The sequence below is a fragment of the Rhipicephalus microplus genome, chromosome X (genome assembly GCF_043290135.1).
Source record: "Rhipicephalus microplus isolate Deutch F79 chromosome X, USDA_Rmic, whole genome shotgun sequence".
NCBI classification, from domain to species: Eukaryota; Metazoa; Arthropoda; class Arachnida; order Ixodida; family Ixodidae; genus Rhipicephalus; species Rhipicephalus microplus.
Genome location: NC_134710.1, coordinates 431,613,510 through 431,634,762, shown reverse-complemented (window position 1 = coordinate 431,634,762; position 21,253 = coordinate 431,613,510). Strand labels below are relative to the sequence as shown.

Below are 21,253 nucleotides of genomic sequence, written 5' to 3'. Positions count from 1 at the left end.
ACACTGAGCTTCTGTTTGCAGCATATCCACACTAAGTCAAGTGGACATCAATTTATTTTTCTCTCGTATACTAGCATTGCTAGTTCTTGTTCAAAGTCATAATAAGAATTTGCAGTTATGTTTTTAACATCCCAAAGCTGCATAGTCGGTGAACTGCAATGTATGACACAGTCTCAAGAACTACCCAAAGCTGAACACACGGACATTCTTGCGGTGCCCCTTATGAAGTGAGACCCCGAAATGAATTCCCTTTCACAAGAAAGCCATAACTACTGAGCCCTTAAATAAAAAAAGCTTTTTGCTACCTCAGCAAAAATTTATTTTAAAAAGTGCGAAGCACTTCTGGCACCTTTAATTGTGCAACTCATACCTCATATGGAAACCATGCATGATGAACACACACAGAATAGTAAGCATTACTAAATGATTAATAAAACATGTCAGTGAAATGAATAATAATAAAAAAAACACTAGACATGGTATAATACAAAACTACCAGTGAAGTCACTACAACATTCCAAGACATACCTTCTTAAGAAGCATTTGACAACGCAGTTAGAGTTTTTTGAAAATTTTGCAAGCTGCTTTCAGTATTGATGTTCCCTTCACACTTTATAATATTCCCTCTCAACTTTACTTTAAGAGTTTATTTTTCATCATTGCAGTCTCATTAGATGTAGCAGGGCAACCTTAGAAACACCGGACAAATGTATCCCATCCCTTGAAGCAATCACTGCACAATTTGGTGTACCTGCGAGGTGTTCTGCGGCTGCTGTGGATCCAGCACTGCAGCAGGATACTGTGCTGGCTGAAAGCTGGCAGTACCATCCCACTGAGGCATTCTGGAGAGGTAAAGGGATTCGTGAGCGATGGCACACTAATCAACACATTTTCAAAACGAGCATGCACTACACAGGGTATTCAATGGACAAGTGACGTATTATGAAGCTCAATGCACACTATTTCACTGCAATCATGTAGCTGAATTCCTCGATCTGCTGGCGCATCAAATAGTTTTGCACCATTCTAAGTATTATCGGACAGCCAGGAGTATTCACAGATAAGTACTCTCGACCAACACAGGGAGTGAACAAAAACTTCTGGAAACAACAAACGCCCTAGACAAGCCTGCATAATGAATTGAAAATACGCAAGCGCACAGTACCGCAAAATCAGTACACAACTCGACTTCTTTCAACCCTTTAACTTCTGAGAACTTGATAATCATTGAGGCACCATGCCTTTTATTTTGTGAGCCGATCTGGCAGCACTGAGATCATTCACCCATTTGTAATGTGCTCTCTTTTTGCACAAACATGCACTATATTCTTGGCACCACAATAGCAAGATACCAGTTCAAGACATCTCAGACTACAGAATGAGCTTTCTCTTGAAGCACTCACCAAATGAATTTATACAAGTAGAAACAACTGGTTTATGAAAGCATTGCACTTTGAACTAGGAGTGTGGATAGCTTCTAAGAAAGAAAAAAAAACTCACTTGTAGGAAATGAAAAAACACTGTGAAAGATATGTCTTCTGTCTGGCCATAAAATCAGGCAAACTAGTATACTCAATTTTCTGAAACTTCTCCAGTGTTATAAATGCCAGTGGTATCATACAGCTTTTTCATGTGACTTCTGTTCTTCAGCCTTCAGTTTTTATTATTATTTAAATAGCACCCCAATGCATACGTTGCATACAACATTTTCGAATATTCAATGTTCTTCAGCACCTTGCTGAATAAAAATAATACAAGTCCTTCTACGTCTATTAGGATTGCTTTTCCTTTAAAGGAACGGCTAAAGGAAGGAGACGCTGCAGAGCGCCCATGATGGCAGACGTGCCTGACCTCGGCTCCTTGTTATCTTGTAAGTTTGACTAGTATTTTCCGCTCATGGACTACGGTTCATTGCCGCAGAGGTGAATGCCAGTTACACGGTGAGCCTGTGTCGCACAGACAGCGTTTTTGGAGAACATTTTTCTCTTTTTCTCTGTGTTTTGTGAACTGACCACCCTAAGCCTAGTGAGCAGCTTCAAACTGGCCTAGGGCACAGCTGCCGGAGGATGCGTTCGCACTGCGTCCACGCGGCAGTGCCATGCCTGGTGTATCTGGTACGCCCGGCGCGTTTCACTCCGAATCTCAAGACGCCTACTATGAAAATGACCACGGCATGCACAAGCGTTCCAGTGAACTCATGCGATTTCCTAACGCTATCTGATGAAAACGAGACAATGGATGCAATGCAGTCTACGTTGTCATCAGAATCGTCTACTGGACCTCGTGTCAACGACACGGCAGCGGGCTCTTCTACCGGCACCACCGAACTTCTCGACAACGGGGTACAAAAGAATAAGGCTGTGTACTATCGATGCCAAGTGTCACCGAACAGACTGCATGCCGAACGGGTGAGTCGGCACCGCCATACTGTTTTGATCAGGCCGCTAAACAAAGTGCATGTGACAGACATTCCGAAACAAGCCCTTAGAGACACCATAGAGCAAAGCGCTCTGTCAACCTTTATTGCAGAAATGTCAATTCTCCGCTTTGACATAACCAGTAACTGTGTACGGATCACACTTCGTGACGAAGGTCATTTTCGCAAACTATGCACACTCTCGCGCTTAGTGGCAACAGTCAATGATAGCGTGCAAGTAATTGTTGTCGACACTTCGCCTCTTCAGCCACGCGCAGTCGGCAGCTCTCGTGGGGTAATAAAGATCAGACCCGGCCTAACGATTGAGTACATCAAAGCGCATCTACGCTGTGAACAGGCAACAATCACTGATGTGCGCATGCTCGGTAAAACACAGCTGCTGCTTTTGACATTTTATACAGACTCCATGCCGAAACGCTCGGTGTTTGAATATGAAGTCATCAGTGTTCATGAATATCGGCCTCGCCCGGTCGCATGGTACAACTGTCATCATTTGGGCCATGTTGCCAAATACTGTTCCTTCCCACCAGTATGCCGGGACTGTGGCAAAGCTCCACATGAGGTCGACCCAAACTGTAAGCAGTTCCCTCATTGGGTGGCTTGCGGAGTGTCCACACACATTTCACTCAGCCCTCACTGTTCTAAATGAAATATATCTGAATCAGCCCTTCCTCACAACACTAATGATTCATCATCTACGACATCTGCGGCACAGCCTACCCCTCCGACGCCTCGGAAAGTAACCTGGGCTAACACAGCCGCTTCTTCCGATCCGACTCAGCCTTCGCCAAGAAGTACAGGAATTACGACAGAAAAATCAGAGACTTCGTGACCTCATGCTGGACCAAAAGAAAGTGAATCGGTCCCCAACGCCAAGCCACAGTCGGTCTCGAAATAAAAGAAAGAGCCGTTCTCTGACACGTCGTTCTAAACCGGTAACAGAGAAGGACTCCGCCTACTCTCATATTATTAGGCTCCTGCGACAAAAACGGGCTGAAGAATCTAATAGGCTGGAGCATGCGATGCGGTCGGAGATGGTTAACACTCTAACACAAGCCCTTGATACCATGCAAACTCGGTTTCAAAATATGTTTGATGAACTGCAGCGCAATGTCCTCGCTGACGACAAAATGCGCTGCAAACCAGGGCCTTCCTCATGAGCTCTTTCGCTCAGGGGGTGCAGTGGACAAACGCGCTCCACTATTCGTAATTATGTTCAAAGGCATCGCCCCTTGTTCCTTCTTTTCCAGGAAATGCACGTCACGTGCTCGCTTCCTGGTTACGGTGCTTTTCAGACACCAACCATAAAACTTAAGCGGCAGCTTCCCTAAGGCCAGGCAGTGCTTCTGGTGCGTAATGACTGCCCGGCCACTCAATTGCACATTCCTGATCTCAGTTCTAATGCTCGCGAAATAGTAGCTGTTAAAATTTGTCTTCCTGGCCAAAAGCTCTTGGTGGCCGTGTCTGCGTATTTTCGCCCAGGAAATATTTCAGTTGGACCATACACATGGCCTGGAGCATGGCCACTGGATGAAAGAACGCACGGGTACGGCCCGCCATGCGTTCTTAAGCCAGCGTGACAGGTCTAGTTCCCGAACCGCCGCTGCGGCGCCACCGGGGGGGAGGGGGGGGAGGAGGGGGGCAGTTTTTGCGAGTGCCCATAGAATCGCATGCGCGGCGCGCTTGCGGTAGTTACGATTGAGCGCGTGCATCTTTGTGTGACACGCGAAATCTTCTTTTAATATCTGTATGGCGTGTGCGCACCAGGTAATTACCGACCTTGCTTTTAGATACCTGCAGCCCTTCCAAATTTTTGGTATTGTCTTACCCGACGTGGAACCTTGCACCGATCAGTTTTCACGGAAGTAAGAATTGTGAGCACATTTTAATCAGATCCTACAAGATCAAAACTAACAGATCTGGAAGAGCTACACTTTTTTAATGTATCTAAATTAATTATAGTAACTGAGGATGTCGCTTCAGAAAACGTTGCTTCAGTTTTAATCCTTTCATTTAAAATATGTAACCTCAGCAACTGCAGTTGCCACTGTTCCTTTAACACAAAGTAAGATGGACTTCTCACTTCCTCCAAACACGTCTATAGTATTCATACAATGCAGTATCAGATGCAACAGCCACAAAATATACTTAGCATGTGTGCGATCTCATAACAGTGGACTCGAGCCTCTTTGAAATTTCAGTGACTGTAATTTCAACGCTGGCAATTGTACGAGCAGTTCTCAAGTGAATATTATGAAAACTTTGACACGAAAAGAGCGATGAAATGCTGCAAAATGCAAACACAACTGCTGGCGTTCCTGCGCTTCTGAATGTTTTCGTCTCTTTCCATCCTGATGTTCTTATGATAATGCAACTAATTCAACAGTGAACACATAATTGGAACAAGATAAGTGAAAATATATTATTCATTCTCTACTTAGGGCTGACCCTGGCATTCTTAATATTTTTTTTACTTCTTTAGAGTTTTACATAATAAAACGACTTGACAATTGCTCCAGCTTGTGCAGCTTGTGCGCCCAACTTTTGGCATCTGTGTCTATCGACAATAAAACTATCCGTTCGGTCTTTTAATGTTAGACCTCTCCACGGGCACTGGCGAATGCCGATAGCACTCCAACGCGCTTGTCTTCTGGCAGTCTCCATCATGCGGTTCTGTCATCCATTACTGTTTATTTGTTCTACTATGTATCGTCGACAAATAGGCACCTGTACGTTGAGGAATTGCAGGAATAGAATTGACCTGGCTGGCCATTCTTAGAGTGGGAATGGAATTGCAGCAAGTTGCAATTCCCCGGAACAGAGTTATAATGAAAATACCCATCCTGCAATATATATATATATATATATATATATATATATATATATATATATATATATATATATATATATATATATATATATATATATATATACACACACATATATATATCAGATCTAACAGGCAATAATGCCAAGGAATGTATAAGAGAAGTTATTAGAACGAATGTAATCTAAAATAAGAAGAAAGGAAAGTGGGTGAAAAAATATTTTGCCGTGAGTAGGAATCGAACCTACGGCCTTTTAATAACGCGTTCGATGCACTAGCCACTGAGCTATCACGGAGGCTATCCCTCCAGCCACTTCATCGGGTTAATATATGAATTTTAAATATGGGAGTGTTAGTCAGCGCTATCTGTAGCCATGTCGTCGAGTGTGAAACACCCTTTTATGAGCCTGTGTGGCGTCACGTGGCACAAGAACTTATTACGAGCGGGCAGCTGACCAATATTCCCTCATATACAACCTAACGGCACCAAGTCTGCCAGTACGAGACCCTTGTTAATGAATAAGGGAAAGAAGTGTATACCTAAGGGCTCGTTTTTCAGTGTTTTGACACAATATTAATGAGACCTAACAGACAATAATGCCAAGAAATGTATAGGGGAAGTTATTAGAACCAATGTAATCTAAAATAAGAAAGAAAAGTGGGTGAAAAAATAGCTTGCCGTGAGCACGAATCGCACCTACGACCTTCGAATAACGCATTCGATGCTCTAGCCACTGGGCTTTCACGGCGGCTATCCCTCCAGCCACTCATATGTATGTATGTATGTATGTATGTATGTATGTATGTATGTATGTATGTATGTATGTATGTATGTATGTATGTATGTATGTATGTATGTATGTATGTATGTATATGAATGTGGTCAATTGTTGAGTAGCCTGTTCGAAATCCTGCTTGTTCCTTTGGTTGATTAAATTCTAATGTTTTCTTTACTCTGTTAGCAATTACCTTTGTAAATAGCTTGTATACTACAGAGAGCAAGCTGATCGGCCTGTAATTCTTCAAGTCCTTGTCATCTCCTTTCTTATGTATTAAGATGATGTTAGCGTTCTTCCAAGACTCTGGTACTCTTCCCGTCAGGAGACACCTCGTAAACAGGGTGGCTAGTTTTTCTAACACAATCTGTCCTCCATCTTTCAGCAGATCTGATGTTACCTGATCCTCACCAGCAGCCTTGCCCCTTTGCATGCTCTCCAAAGCTTTTCTGACTTCTTCTATCATTACTGGTGGGGTGTAATCTGGGTTACTGCTAGTTCTTATAGTATTAAGGTCGTGGTTGTCTCGGCTACTGTACAGATCTCTGTAAAACTCCTCCGCTATTTTAACTATCCTATCCATATTGGTAGTTATTTTGCCTTCTTTGTCCCTTAGTGCATACATCCGGCTTTTGCCTATCCCAAGTTTCCTCTTCAATGCTTTGACACTTCCTCCGTTTTTCAGAGCGTGTTCGATTCTCTCCATGTTATACCTTCTTACATCGCATACCTTACGTCTATTAATCAACTTCGAAAGCTCTGCCAGTTCTATTTTGTCTGTTGTACTTGACACTTTCATGATTTGACGCTTCTTAATTAGGTTCTTCGTTTCCTGGGAAAGCTTGCCAGTGTCCTGTCTAACTACCCTGCCTCCAACTTCCACTGCACACTCCGTAATGATACTCGTCAGATTATCATTCATTGTATCTACGCTAAGGTTGGTTTCCTCACTAAGAGCCGAGTACCTGTTCTGCAGCGACACTCTGAATTCCTGTACTTTCCCTCTCAGTGCTAGCTGATTTATTGGCTTCTTGCGTATCAGTTTCTGCCGTTCCTTCTTCAAGTCTAGGCGAATTCGAGACCGTACCAATCTATGGTCACTGCATCGTACCTTGCCAATCACTTCCACATCCTGCACGATTCCAGAAAACATTAGAATTCAATCAACCAAAGGAACAAGCAGGATTTCGAACAGGCTACTCAACAATTGACCACATTCATACTATCAATCAGGTAATAGAGAAATGCTCAGAATATAACCAACCACTATACATAGCCTTCATAGATTACGAGAAGGCGTTTGATTCAGTAGAAATATCAGCCGTCATGCAGACACTGCGGAATCAGGGCGTAGATGAAGTATATGTAAACATTCTGGAAGAAATCTACAGGGGATCAACTGCTACCATAGTGCTTCATAAAGAAAGCAACAGAATACCAATCAAGAAGGGTGTAAGGCAGGGGGACACAATTTCCCCAATGCTATTTACCGCGTGCTTACAGGAGGTTTTCAGAAGCCTAGAATGGGAACAGTTAGGGATAAGAGTCAATGGAGAATACCTTAGTAACCTGCGCTTCGCCGATGACATTGCATTGCTGAGTAACTCGGGGAACGAATTGCAACTCATGATTACGGAGTTAGACAAGGAGAGCAGAAAGGTGGGTCTTAAAATTAATCTGCAGAAAACGAAAGTAATGTACAACAACCTCGGCAAGGAGCAGCGCTTCGAGATAGGTAATAGTGCACTTGAAGTTGTAAAAGACTATGTCTACTTAGGGCAGGTAATAACCGCAGAGCCGAACCACGAGATTGAAGTAACTAGAAGAATAAGAATGGGGTGGAGCACATTCGGCAAGCACTCTCAAATTATGACAGGTAGTTTGCCACTATCCCTCAAGAGGAAGGTATATAACAGCTGTATCTTGCCGGTACTTAGCTACGGAGCAGAAACCTGGAGACTTACAAAGAGGGTTCAGCTTAAATTGAGGACGACGCAGCAAGCAATGGAAAGAAAAATGGTAGGTGTAACCTCAAGAGACAAGAAGAGAGCAGAGTGGATTAGGGAACAAACGGGGGTTAAGGATATCATAGCTGAAATCAAGAAGAAGAAATGGACATGGGCAGGGCATGTAGCGCGTAGACAGGATAACCGCTGGTCATTAAGGGTAACTGACTGGATTCCCAGAGAAGGGAAGCGGGTTAGAGGGAGACAGAAGGTTAGGTGGGCAGATGAGATTAAGAAGTTTGGGGGTATAAATTGGCAGCAGCAAGCACAGGACCGGGTTAACTGGCGGAACATGGGAGAGGCCTTTGTCCTGCAGTGGACGTAGTGAGGCTGATGATGATGATGATGTATGTATATATATATATATATATATATTTATTTATACAGTCGAGCCCGACTATATCGAACCCGTTTATATCAAATTATCCCGTATATCGAACAATTCCTAAACACGGTAAGTTTACATTGAGAATATATAGCAAAAGTTACTGTTTTATCGAACGAAAATAGCAACGACAACTGATATATCAAACTCCATGTGCCTCAAAAGTGCCCCAGCAAGTTGGTGTTCCCTCGCAGTGGCGGGGAAAACTGCCGGCGCCACCCTAGAAAAAGTTGGTTAGACCCGGTTGTGCACAGGCGAACACCCCCCCCCCTCCAAGAAATGATCCTGGGCCGCTCGCAGCGCTTACAGCCAATGAGAGGCCGTCGTGCTTTCTCCGAGGCGCAGAGGCGGTAGAAGTGAGCGCCATTTTTTTCTTTCTTTATGCACGTGTGCCTGCTGCTGCCGATTCAGCATAGTCTGCGGTGTTGCCTGTTGCTGCTCTGCGAACTGTATTGACGCGCTCTCATCATGGCTTGCGCAAAGAGGCAAAATTTGTGGTTCGCCGCGAAACTCAAAATTATCAATCGGGTTGAGCGCAGTGAAAAGAAGTGCGACGTCGCTGCCGCATACAAAATTCCGAGGAGCACCTTGAGTACTATCCTGAAGAACAAGGCAGACATCAGGGCCAAGTCGGACAAAAGACCAGGTGCCCGTGGCGCCCGACGTGTGCACTTGCGTTAGTGCACTTGCGTTGGTCCAGCGCTATTGCTTGAATGTGGAAGGTTGCGGCCTCAGCTGCTCCGACTCATTGGACAACGTGAAGGCGTGCGTGCTGTCGCAGGCAGCGAAGTCGTTGACACAGAAAAAAATCCGGGACTACATTCAAACCTCAATATATCGAACACGGATATATCGAATTATTGCCTATATCGAAAGGTTCCTATATCACTCGGGAAATTGCATGCATTATTGATTTTTTATTTCAAACAAAGTTTGACATATAATGGATATATCGAACTCAGCCACCCCAATCCGCCCGCGCTCCATTGACAGGCAGCGAGCTTTCCCGCAACTCTCGAAAGTAGCGGTAGAGCGGCGGGCGTTTACAAATGCTGCACACATCGATGGCGCCGAGAGGGCCACTTTAACGTAGCGGCGTACGCGCGCCGCAGCCTTGCCATAGAGGTTCTTGAATGAGGAAAGTGAAGAGAAAAGCGCGGAGCTGTTGTTGTCTTTCAATACGAAGGCACCGACACGGCTTCGCGCGGGGGAAGGGGGAGTGGGAGGTAAAGATTGAGGAGGAAAGTATAGGAGGGAAAGGACGCAGACGACTGTCTCGGACGCGGCCCGCGCTGCCGCCGGAAAAGGGAAAGCAGTCAGGCGAGCCGACATGAACGTGCCATGTGCGCGCTTTACACCCGGACTTCGGCCGCAGCCTTGCAGCTTGCTGTCGTTGCAGTCTCTATGGTGTCAACGGCACACTGCGCACTTGTTGCAAGCTCCTCCCCCGTAGCATCCGCAGGCATCGGTCGTTGTGCTCGCAGTGTTCGTGCGTTCGGAGTAAGGCCTGTCGCGCGCTCGACAGGCCTAACTCCGAACGGCGGAGCTCACGGATGTGGAAATTGTCGCCGAAGCTACTGCTGAGCAGCCAAATGAAGACTCTGCCGAGGTGGATCCCGCAAGCGCTGATGGTGCCCCGCTCCCGACATCAGCTGAGGTCGTAGCTGCCTTGGCCCTTGTGCGCCGCCACTGCAGCGCGATTGAAGGCACCGGCCTATCACTTATGGATCGCCTGGACTATATTGAGGATGCAGTCATCAAACACGCCATGGCCAACAAAAAGCAGGCTACTCTTCTTCAATATTTTAAACCAACACAATAAATACTATGTTTGAATCTTCAAGTGAGTATTTACTGCACCACGCTTGAACGGTTCATTGGTTGTTCTCAGCAAGCTGTTGACGCATTTCTTTCATGATCTTTTTATATCGAATTCTGGATATATCGCACTATTTCGCGATCGCCGCGCCGTTCGATATATCGAGGTTCGACTGTAGTTTGTTCCACAGTAGGGCTCGCAAGTAAGCCACCATATTAATAGAGTACTTTTCTTCTAGTTTGTTATGTGCCTTTGTGTCAAAACCTATACCGGGCCTATATCGAATTATGCCATATATCGCACTAATAAATGTTTTTTGACAAGTTCGATATACCCAAGTTCGACTATATATATATATATATATATATATATATATATATATATATATATATATATATTGCCTTGCCTAGTAGGAACTATCAAGAAATTCGAATGGCACTTTTAATGGTGTATACTTTCGCAACCTCTTCAATAAAGTAACGAGGAGCGCGTTGTCACCATGTTTGTAGAAACCACTTTTATGTAGCGTTTGAAGCTTAATTACTTTCTGGCACAATACCGTGTACCGGATAACATGAAAATATTGAAATTATGTTTCTTCGATACGCTTTCAAAATATAAAAACCTTGAACGTCTATTGTAAGGTGCCCAAAAATTAATTGTCAAGCGTTCCGGCAGAGAAAATGCGAAGTGCTGAATAAACGTCACAATAATCAAAATATCTTAGTTTAAGACATCTCCATAAATAGAACAATGACTTTATTAAGCATTCAGTGCCATATCATTCGGCTACATGCATTGTGGATTTTTCTGTCAGCCTCAGAGCAAGAAGCTCGTCCTCAAAAAAAAAAAAAAAAAAAAGTCACGTGCTCGACACGCACAGGGAAAATCAATTGGCTTTTTAACCAGATAGTGCCTCGTAGTCTACTAAATATGCAATATGTCATCGCTGTGATAAATGTGATTAAAAAAACACTGATTAGAACAATTGAGTGGGTCACTGTTGGGACAAACACCAGCTAATTTGCTGCGGCTGCTGCCCCGAGGGAGCCGCCGCTACTCGTTTCCCCGTCCCTCCCGTCCCCGCCCCGTCGCGCTGCAGCGGCCGCAACTGACCCTACGGCTGACTTGCGCTCTCCCATAGAAAGCCACTGAATGCGGCAGGCCGTACTGTGCACTTTTTCATCCAGCGGCCGTGGCTGGAGACGCTTAAGCAAGCATCTAAGAACGTCCCTCTGCTCATTGGAGGTGATTTTAAAGCTCATGACCCTGCCTGGGGTGTCAGAAAGCCGAATAAACGTGGAAAATATCTTTGCGATGCTATTGAACTCTCTTCTGTAGAAACTTGTAACGCCCCCGACACCCCTACAAGAATAGGACTACACTGAGCGCATAGAGACATGACCCCAGATCTCACCCTCGCCAGCCCCCAATTTGTGCGGCACTGGACAGTCTCCAGCCAGTCATGGGTCAGTGATCATCTACCGATATTCCAGGCACTTCATCGAAAACGCCTCCGGATCAAAACAACAACGATGACTAATTGGAGTACTTTTCGTAGTAATGTTACTGGATCCTTCTCGACAATTGAGGGCCTTCTGGACATTGTTCAACAGGCCCGTGAAACAGTGCCATGCGAAGACCATATTAAACCGATGGATAACCATTTAGGAAATTTATGAAAAACAGTAGACTATTTAGTCAGAAGATACCGCTTGCACAGCAAACAAGACTCTGACCTCATGAAAATTAAGCGCCGATTTAAGCTTATAAATGAATATCAGCTCGAACTTCAAGGTGAAGCCTGGCAATCCACCTGCGAGCCCTTTGGCCGTGTACCGGACCTCCAAGGTCTATGGCACATTTTTCGTAGCCTCAGTGGGAAAGGAAAGGGCAACCCTCCTCTGGCCGAGCTGTTCCTCAAAGCAGATTCGTCAATTGTGGAAGACGAAGTTATTACCACTTTCTTTCCTCATGCTTCACTCACTCTGCCTACATCTCTGAAAGCCTGCACTATGACGCAACCTGATCCGAATCTCAATCGCCGATTTAGCATGGGAGAAATGCTAGCAGCCATCAAACACGGGCGTTCTCGATCGGCGCCTGGTCACGACCGAATCACATGGCAAGAACTTCGCAACCTCGGAGATGAAGCCCAGCACGCCCTTTTGGCGGTAATCAATGACCTCTGGGCCTCAGAAAATGTTCCGGAAAGCCTTAAGCTGTCTAACATTTATCCTATTCCAAAACATGGAAAAGAGAAGACCCTCTGCAAGCACCTCCGGCCAATATCTTTAACGTCTACTTTAAATAAGCTCATTGAACGCATGATTCACACACGCATGTCCCATTACCTCAAGATAACCCGGCCAGGATACCATCCAGCCCAGGCGGGTTTTCGCCCTAACCTCAGCACCCATGGCTGCCTTTGGCTACTACAGCGCGTTATCAATAGTACCTCAAGAAAGATGTTACCTGACTACTTGCTGGCCGTCGACACGCAGAAAGCGTTCGATAATGTTCACCATAACCCCATTCTTGAAGAACTGGCTAAGTGCTACCCAAGTCAGCGCGCGCAGACATGGATTCGAAATTTCCTTGCAGCTTGGCCCATTCGTTTAAGTGGTGCATCACCTGGATGGAGCCCGAAGACTTACTACTTGGACAGAGGTGTTCCACAGGGATCTATTTTAGGACCGACGCTGTTTGGCTATATTCGCCATCTACGCCAATGATATTACTATATGGACAGAGGCAGTGGATTATTCTGACAAACAATCAATGCAGACCGAGCTGCAGGTAGCCCTCCTCAGTTTAGAGTCCACTCTTAAGGAAGTAGGCCTGCAGCTGGCTCCACATAAGACCGAACTTATAAGCACAGACGGCAAGAATCGCACCAACCCGAAAATGTGCATCTCACTCCATACTAGATTACACACTATACAATAAAAAAAACGGACAAATCAAAGTTTTAGGTTTACCAATAGCTAGCTGCAGCAGCCCACAAAAGTGGGTATGTGGACTGCGGCAGGCATGGCCAGCCACGTTACATATGATACGTCATCTTTCCAACAAATACGGAGGTGCACGACAACAAGCCTGTCACACTCTCACAAGAGCTGCGGTGCTTGAAAAGATTTTATACGGCACACCCATATACACGTTCTCTCCAATGAACATCCAAAATCTGGAACGCCTTTATCGGGCTACTCTCCGTACCATCACGGGGCTCCCTAAACACACCAAGATATCCGCCCTTGAAAGAGCAGGGGGCTTGCCCCCTCTGCAAGACGTCATCTGTGAAGCCAACACTCCACACCACATCCGCCTGGAAAACATGCCGCAAGGTCGTCACCTTCTGCCCTGGGATTGTCAGCGGCATGATGATGCACCTCTTCTTAATCAGTCCTTACCCCCATGAGAAACTCCAATAGCCTCTCGACTGTTCCGTTGCCCCATATCTCGTCACAATAATACTGCCCACCAGTTTCTTGCCACGCGACAACTCAGGGAAGCGAGCTTAGATACCATCGACATATACACACACGCTGCCCTTTCCTATGGCGAAGCTTGTATAGCATGGATCTGTGCGCAAACCACCGAGTACACTGGGGCCTACAGGTGCCATCTACCGAACAATATCCCTATGCATGCCGAACTACTTGCCATATGGAGAGCGACTGCAAGCCTCCCATACACTATACAGAAACCCCTTCGTGTCTTTACCGACTCGGACGCTGCCTACTCGGAAATATTTCGCCCAGCGTCAGAGGATGCTACAGCTGCTGCTATTCAAAGGATCATTCGTAGGCATGAAAAGCCGACAGGCCAATAGAAATTATCTGGACGCCGGGGCATACGGGTGTGGCCGGGGGCAATACGGCGGCACACGCCGCTGCTGCTTCCGCAGGTGTGTTGACCAATCTTTCTCAGCCCCCACCCCTCAGGGTGAACTTGCATGAGCTCTTAAGTCAAATGGCTCCCTCGGTAGCCACAATGCACTATGTACGCACATCCCTGCGTCATGCTAGTAAAAAACGCATTCCGTAGGTTACACCACCAGTCCTATTTTCCAGCATAAGTCCGCTTTCACTCTTCCAAGAAGTCTTCATTAATAAGGTCTACGCAAATTAAGCATACACACCATACTCTTTAGCAAAATGGCGACAACCGGACATTGTGACATTGACGTGCAATCACTGCGGGGGCTGCGCTGCCGCGCACACCTTCACCACTTACTCACTTACTATGGCAGTGTTCCGCACTTGAAAAAGGGCGAATGGCCATACAAGCTTTGCAAACCACAAATTATCGTGAAGCGCTCCTTATGGGCCCAGACACGCAGTTATTATTAGCCCAATACGGAAGTCGGAGCGACCTGATCAGAGTGGTTTAGGGGGTCTGGGAAACCACAATACTGACCCTACACCGCCTCAGTACCAGTGATGGTGAATACAATAAGTGTAAAACCCATGACACTGTGAACTAGTAGTGTAGTTAGAAAGTCTTGCTTATCCCCGCAGAGGTCCTATGCCTCCGTTTTTTTTCTTTTTTCAATAAAAGGCTATCCATACAACCATTACTTTGTTACAATTAGAAATAAGCTACAACATAGCAGTGCTTTATAAATGCAGGAAAATGAGATAAGGAAGAATATTGTGAAACTTGATCCAACAACGTAAATTGTTCCAAGCAGTACACATTTTATCAACTGCAACAACTGCCACTGCGCTGATGAGAAAGAACAATGAAATGTGTACCAAGCATTCATAGTTCAGTTGTCTTATTTTCAACTTTGCTGAGCGTACACAGTATTTTTTTTAAGCATGCGCATGTGTGCGTGTGCATGCTTGTGTTAGGTTCCGATAGAGATGAAACCAGAACAGGTTATTTATAGCACCAGCTAACTGTAAAACATGCCAAGTTAAATTGATCATACCAGAGGCAAAAAAACAGGAGAAATATTTAACTCACACGTCAGCAGCTGGCTGAGGTAGCGGGGCAACTGGTTGGGCTGTCTCTGTTGCTTTTCCTGTGGACGCATGAAAGGAAAAGTACAGGAAGTGACATAAGAACACTCCCTAAAGGTGGGCATCGCTTCATTAATAATAGACATTTGTTTAACTCATTACATACCGCAACTAGTCTAAATGAATTCGATCAGCACAGCACAAAGAACACACACTGGTCAAATGTTGAGCTACAGGTTAGGACGAGTTTTGATTGAGGGGTTGAATAGGGAGATGCAAGCGGCTTGGCTCATCCCACCATCAAAGAACTGCTTGGGTTTTGCCAGGGCCCAAGCAGCTTGCAAGAGGCACACAAGCCTCTTGCACACCCTTACCTAAAACACTCCAGTGAAATAACTGCAAAGAATATTTTCAGGGGGGTGGTAAAAGACATCCCAGGTGTTATACAACAAAAAAAAATGCTACTTCTCATTTTGCAATACATTAACTGCGTATTTTTTGCCCCCCCCTTATGTAATGCCCTCGGGCCTTTAAGGATGCAATAAATGAAATGAAATGAAACTGTAAATCTTACATGCTGCACACAATTGGTGTTTTAGATTTATGGTTGCTTGGAGCCTTTTTCTATGCTTTCTTGATGAACAGGCACGCTCAGTTTCCCTCAAGTCATTGTAGTCTGCACCATGAACTAATGTCATACCGGAAGATGCGTACTTATATCACAACTGCACGGTTTCTTGAAATACAATAGGAAGTCCAGCCTACCCTTCAATGTGTCCTTTCTTTAACTGCTCCTTTGTTGTTATTTTTTGTTTTGAAAGTCAAACTTGCTGCTTTATAAAGTAGGCATACTGCGAATGCACAAGTAGATTCCAATGCACAGACGTTACATGTGGCCTTCAGTTAGAAACCGTTATCCTGAGAGTTAGGGCCAACTGCGCCAAAGGAACTCTCGACATCTGCTGGCAAGGGCCAGTGCCGTGACATACCTGTGTTAGCATAGCAGAGAGATGAACCTGTAAAGGTCACAAAAAAGTTCTACACCTAGGAAGGCAATGCCAAATTAGCATAGAGCCAAGCTAAACATACAAAACACACAATAACATACAATAACAAAAAATTCATAATGTCTAGCCTGCAAACTACTCAAATGGGCCTGCAATGTATAATTACATGTGAGCTTAACACAGTTGCCACTTCATTATTGAGAAAGGCACAACCTTGAGGTGCACAAATTTCATACTACAGCAAAGACACATCTACATCTACTGCAAGACATTGAACTATCGTGACATGCTGAACATAACTTATTTCTACCACTTCACTGCTGCCACTCTAACAACATGCCAATTTTGCATGTGCTATTGCATCCCTTCCAGACATGCATTTGGCATGGCTTGATCAATCTTCACAAAGCTGCCAGGTGATCAGAACAGCAGCACTACTAATGAAGTGGCAACGCTATGCTAAGGCAGACTACACTTATCACTCGCTTTAATTGAAAGCACACAGTGACTTTAGCAATGAAAAGTGCAGTCAGACTTCAGACAAATTCTGAATTAAATGCAATGCCTGCTGGCCTAAAAAAAAAAAAAAAAAAAAACTTGAATGAATCTTATTTATAGCTTCATGCTACAAACAGGTAGATAACAATTTTTTCACTTTAATGAACTTTGATCTTACAGGCTTGTCTGTAACTAAACTACTCAGAAGCAAGAGGAAGATTGGTTAGACATGTTAAACAGTGATTTAGGTTGCCACGCTGCTGGTTTATAAAGCAGCATCAGTACGCGTGTAAGTACATGAATGCACCGGTGCTACATATTTTAACTTCTAACCTAATGAGTGTGGACAGCTATTTGGTAGGTTTACAAAATTATCACAGAGTCTATCATCATAGCTATGTTGCTGTATTACGTTACTGCCATTGATACTAACGATAATGGGATTATGAAAACACTCATGAAACTGCTGCCTTTTGGTCAAACATCAGTCAAGGGTCACAAGCTTTTCTTTAACAAACAAAAAATTAAAATGCTGGCTAAGACCAAGAGTACACAAGAGGCAGGTACAAGAGGTCACTAGGCACTGCCTGATGTGAAACAATGGTCAAAGCTATGGTTGTGCTCCCTGCACACTTCAGAATATATAAGTGACCACAGTATTGTAACCTCATGCATTTCACACAGTTCTAAATACACTGAGGCGTGGTAAATATTTCTACATGCCTTCACATCTCGGCCTACTACCAACATGTTTCAGGTTATCTTCTGGATTCAACTTGAAATGGTAAACTACCTTTTGTACATTTACAAAGTGCTTTGAAATATAGAATGAACTCGTACTCATATAGCTGCCCAATGCCTAAAAACCCCCTCCTCCAAGAGTAAGTCATTTCAATGAACTGTATTAACGTCTTGAATTGGGCTGGTAGAAAGAAACAACAGCACTGGCAGAGGACAGCGCCATGTTTGTGTTTTCTCGTCTTTGCCCTGTGCCAGCGCTGTTACTTCTTTCTTCGTCATTTCACTAAATTTTTAAAAACGCACCAAATTAATCTTTGTAGCATCTACAAGACAGGAAACAATACCCAGCCCCGGCAACTTTTAAGACTCCATGACAATGTCAATACTATAAATCTACGTAAATGTCAATACTGTGATCAAGCAAAAGAGAATGGATTTTCACTTGGTATTACAAATGATTTGTGCCACACTATCCAACTATCTTGTAGCCCGTTATTATATTCCCATGCATGTTCAGAGCAATAAAAAACTGAGAATGTGTGGGCCCTACTGGTTCATCCTTCAAAACAAACTAAGGCTAAGATTTTATGGTGTTTAATTCCAACTGTCTATGAGAATGCATAGGTGATAAAGGCTACTGGTGCTTTTGTCATTGAAAAAACATGGCACTCTGAAGTGCAGTGGTAGAAGGTATTGCATTACACTATACTTCTTGCTCTTCTTGAATGCATATGAAAACATTTCTGCTGACATGCCCGCATCATACTGCCACCAGAGTACGTCCAATGAAATGGATAAGTGAACCCAAATAGTTTAAGCTTAGCAGTAAAAAAACGATCTAACCACTCATTCCTTGAAACAGTGTAACTGCAAGGTGGTGGTTTGACACCTTCTTCGAAGTACTTAAATGAATTAGTCACTGCAGTATTAAAACCTATAGTGTTTATATCCTTCAACACACGTATTATGCACGGAAACATTTCCTCAAGAATGGAAATGCGCAGCACATAGTTCTCTAGCAAAACACCTAGTTTCCGACACCGACACTGTACAGTGGCACAAATGAGGCGAAATTTGTTATTTTCACCTCTTTTCAATTATATGGGTGTCATTATCAGCCACCAGTTGGGTAACAATCGAGGTAAGAACGACTCGCAGGTATGATCCTGCAGTAAGCTGCAAAGAGCAATATCAGACGTCGCCCGTGCAGCCTAAAGTTGAGCACACGTGTGTGCTGACATCAAATGCGTTATCTAGCTCTAAACTTGAGCAGGTCTCTGGGGGACTGTGGGCAAAAACAACAGTGTTGGATTTCAGTCGCTGGGCCTCGGCGTCCAGCGCTAATGGAACGCTAGAAATTACCTCTAAGAGAATACGGTGGAATAATGTGAGTTTCTCATGAAATGCCTACCTGTTGGGTATCTGTGCTTTAACATACGTCGGCTCATCGTTCTGTGGCAGTCAAGGTTTCTTCGGTAAGGCCACGAAATGGTGGAGGGAGAGAAGAAGAGAGAATAAAAAAGAAACAACGTCACACACTAACAACCGCTCAGCGAAAGTCGCGGACACTCGCGTCCACGACTCAGTCAGTTCCGTAATGAGGAAACAAGCAACGGTGGTACGACGATAGCATCAGCCCCCAACATGACCCCACGACGACACGCATCTGCAACCGGTTGCGTCGTGTTGCAAGGACCATGCCCGCGCTCTCGTGAGATGGGGGGACACAGGCGCGGACTTCTGACGAGCCTTTGCCGCTTTCGCGCTGCGGAAACATTTCCCCTACTGTCCTAAAACGAAGGAAACTACGACCTCAAACACGGCTCTAAACTCCCAGGCGCGACCGTGAACTAAGCATGTTTCCAGGTGACGCGACAGCGTGCGCGTTTTACTCTTGCCTTGTTACCCGTACATATCCGTACGTGTAGTGTCGCTGCCTCACTACAACGCGATCGATATTTATTTTTACGTTTCCTGGGGCTGATCGAAGCAGTCTTAGGCTTAGAAAGCAGCTGTGTTGAGGTAAACATATGTCACTTCCGTTGGCGACGTGTACCAGCCGCGTCGCCCACGGTGCTGACATGAGAACCTCGCTTGACACGCCAACGGGCACCGTCGGCCTTTCACGAGATGGCCTGGGTGATGTCTCGGCTTCCACGCAAGACGACCACAACTCAGTAATTGTGCACCAACGCGACAAAAAAGTGACCTACATACCAGTAGCACTGACCGGTCAGCAGTTCATCCATACTTATTGGTGTTAGTACGCGAAAAAGTTGACAGGTGGCCCGACAGTTGCAAAGAGCACAACATTTGTTTCGTGCCAGTTTTAGACAAAAAGACATAATTAAGCTATACATGATTATTCTTGTCATGAGGACATGACAAAAATAAAATTGAAGCAACAGAACATTAACTGAGCAAAATTTAACTTTTTTTAGTTTTTGTTGTTCGGTTTTTACACACGTCAATACTTTTAATTATACAATAAAGCTTGTGTCAGCAGCGTTTGATACGCCTTGCCACGTAACAAGTTTAAGGACCATCGCGGTTCAAGCAGTGAAGTCAGCACCTCCTTTTTTTTTTTGTACCTGTTGTGTCGCACCCGTTCTCATTGCTCTGCAATTGGTGCTTTATTTCTTCGAGTGACAATGTGGTGGCGACAGGTTATTACCCTCTCGCGTGGTCTCTCCAAAGAGGTGGCAGTCCTGGACGCCATCAGCGGGAGCAAGTGAAACCACCGGCGGCCATATTGCTAGAGGAATAACGGCGGAACCGCCATAGACCGCAATAGAATACGTACGTTGCGCGCGTCGGTTTGCAGTTCCACGACAAAAAAAATATAAGATGGAAACCACTTTAAGGTTACACCAACAAACAAATGCCGCTTCTTGTTTATGAAACAAATTATTTCATGCACGCATTCTCGGCTGTACGCTTTCAGATCAATCTGTTGTCGAAGGATGCTTCGCATATCGAGCTTGCAGGCGCACCATTGCGATACAAAAGGGTTGTAGTAAGAAATGTGCCTGCAGATACTCAAGATCAAGGGGGACATGACATTTGCTCGCCTCTTTCATACATGTGCTTGTGTGCGTGTCGGCAGGTTACCAGAGAATATACATAAGGAAGTTGAAATAATTAAAGCTAAAGTTAGAAAAGAGAGGTAATTTAGTAAACTGGGAGTCACCAGTAATTTTTCTAGAGTTATCGAATTCTAACCAATTTACAGGCGGAACCAAAACCGAAGCATCGATGCCGCGGGCAACCGACAAACTCCAGGAGACGTACCCCAAGTGAACCGTTTATAAGAACGAATGAAGTGTCGTTAGTTATGCGTAATATTTATCAACTTCCGTTGGCGACACGTGTTGTCATGGCAAGCGCGGCCTTCAGAGCCTAGAAACGAGGTAGCTTCATGTTTGATGTAACATGGACTCACTCATTTTGGCAACTTTATCTATCGACGTTTTGGTTTTGGTTTCGTCGGCAAGATAGAACGGAAAAGTGTCTCATCTTGTTTTAGACGCAGTTGCTTATTTTTGTGACTACATTCTATCGAAGCTACGCCAAGGAGGTAGAAACTAACAGGTATTTGCAGATCGATGCGCACGGAAAGCTATAAAAATCGAAGGTGCCCTGCCAGGCCGCAGCCTGGTTATTGTCTGCCCCGTTCTGTCGAAGCAGCATTCTTCGAAGTGAATAGAACAGAGGTGGTCACCATCCGTAGCCCTCCAACTATTTCTTCGAACAGCACGTTCCCAGACAGAACGCAGCGCACTGTTTT

At 44.7% G+C, this 21,253-nt stretch overlaps 1 protein-coding gene across 5 annotated transcripts in view; it reads right to left on the bottom strand.

Annotated features, from left to right (window-relative positions):
- The window catches only part of LOC119160912 (uncharacterized), a 256,608-nt gene extending 236,826 nt beyond the window's left edge, over window positions 1-19,782 (bottom strand). For 4 of the 5 annotated variants that reach the window (XM_037413180.2, XM_037413184.2, XM_037413182.2 and 1 more), the window contains exons 1-5: window positions 19,684-19,782; window positions 18,878-18,936; window positions 16,210-16,236; window positions 15,225-15,282; window positions 752-842 (exon numbers count right to left, since the gene is read on the bottom strand). In XM_037413180.2, the coding sequence (XP_037269077.2) occupies window positions 752-842; window positions 15,225-15,282; window positions 16,210-16,236; window positions 18,878-18,914 (213 nt within the window). In that variant the 5' untranslated portion in view covers window positions 18,915-18,936; window positions 19,684-19,782. The remainder of the gene's footprint in view (window positions 1-751; window positions 843-15,224; window positions 15,283-16,209; window positions 16,237-18,877; window positions 18,937-19,683) is intronic. The other variant, XM_037413181.2, reaches the window with a different exon arrangement.
- Window positions 19,783-21,253: the final 1,471 nt, after the last annotated feature.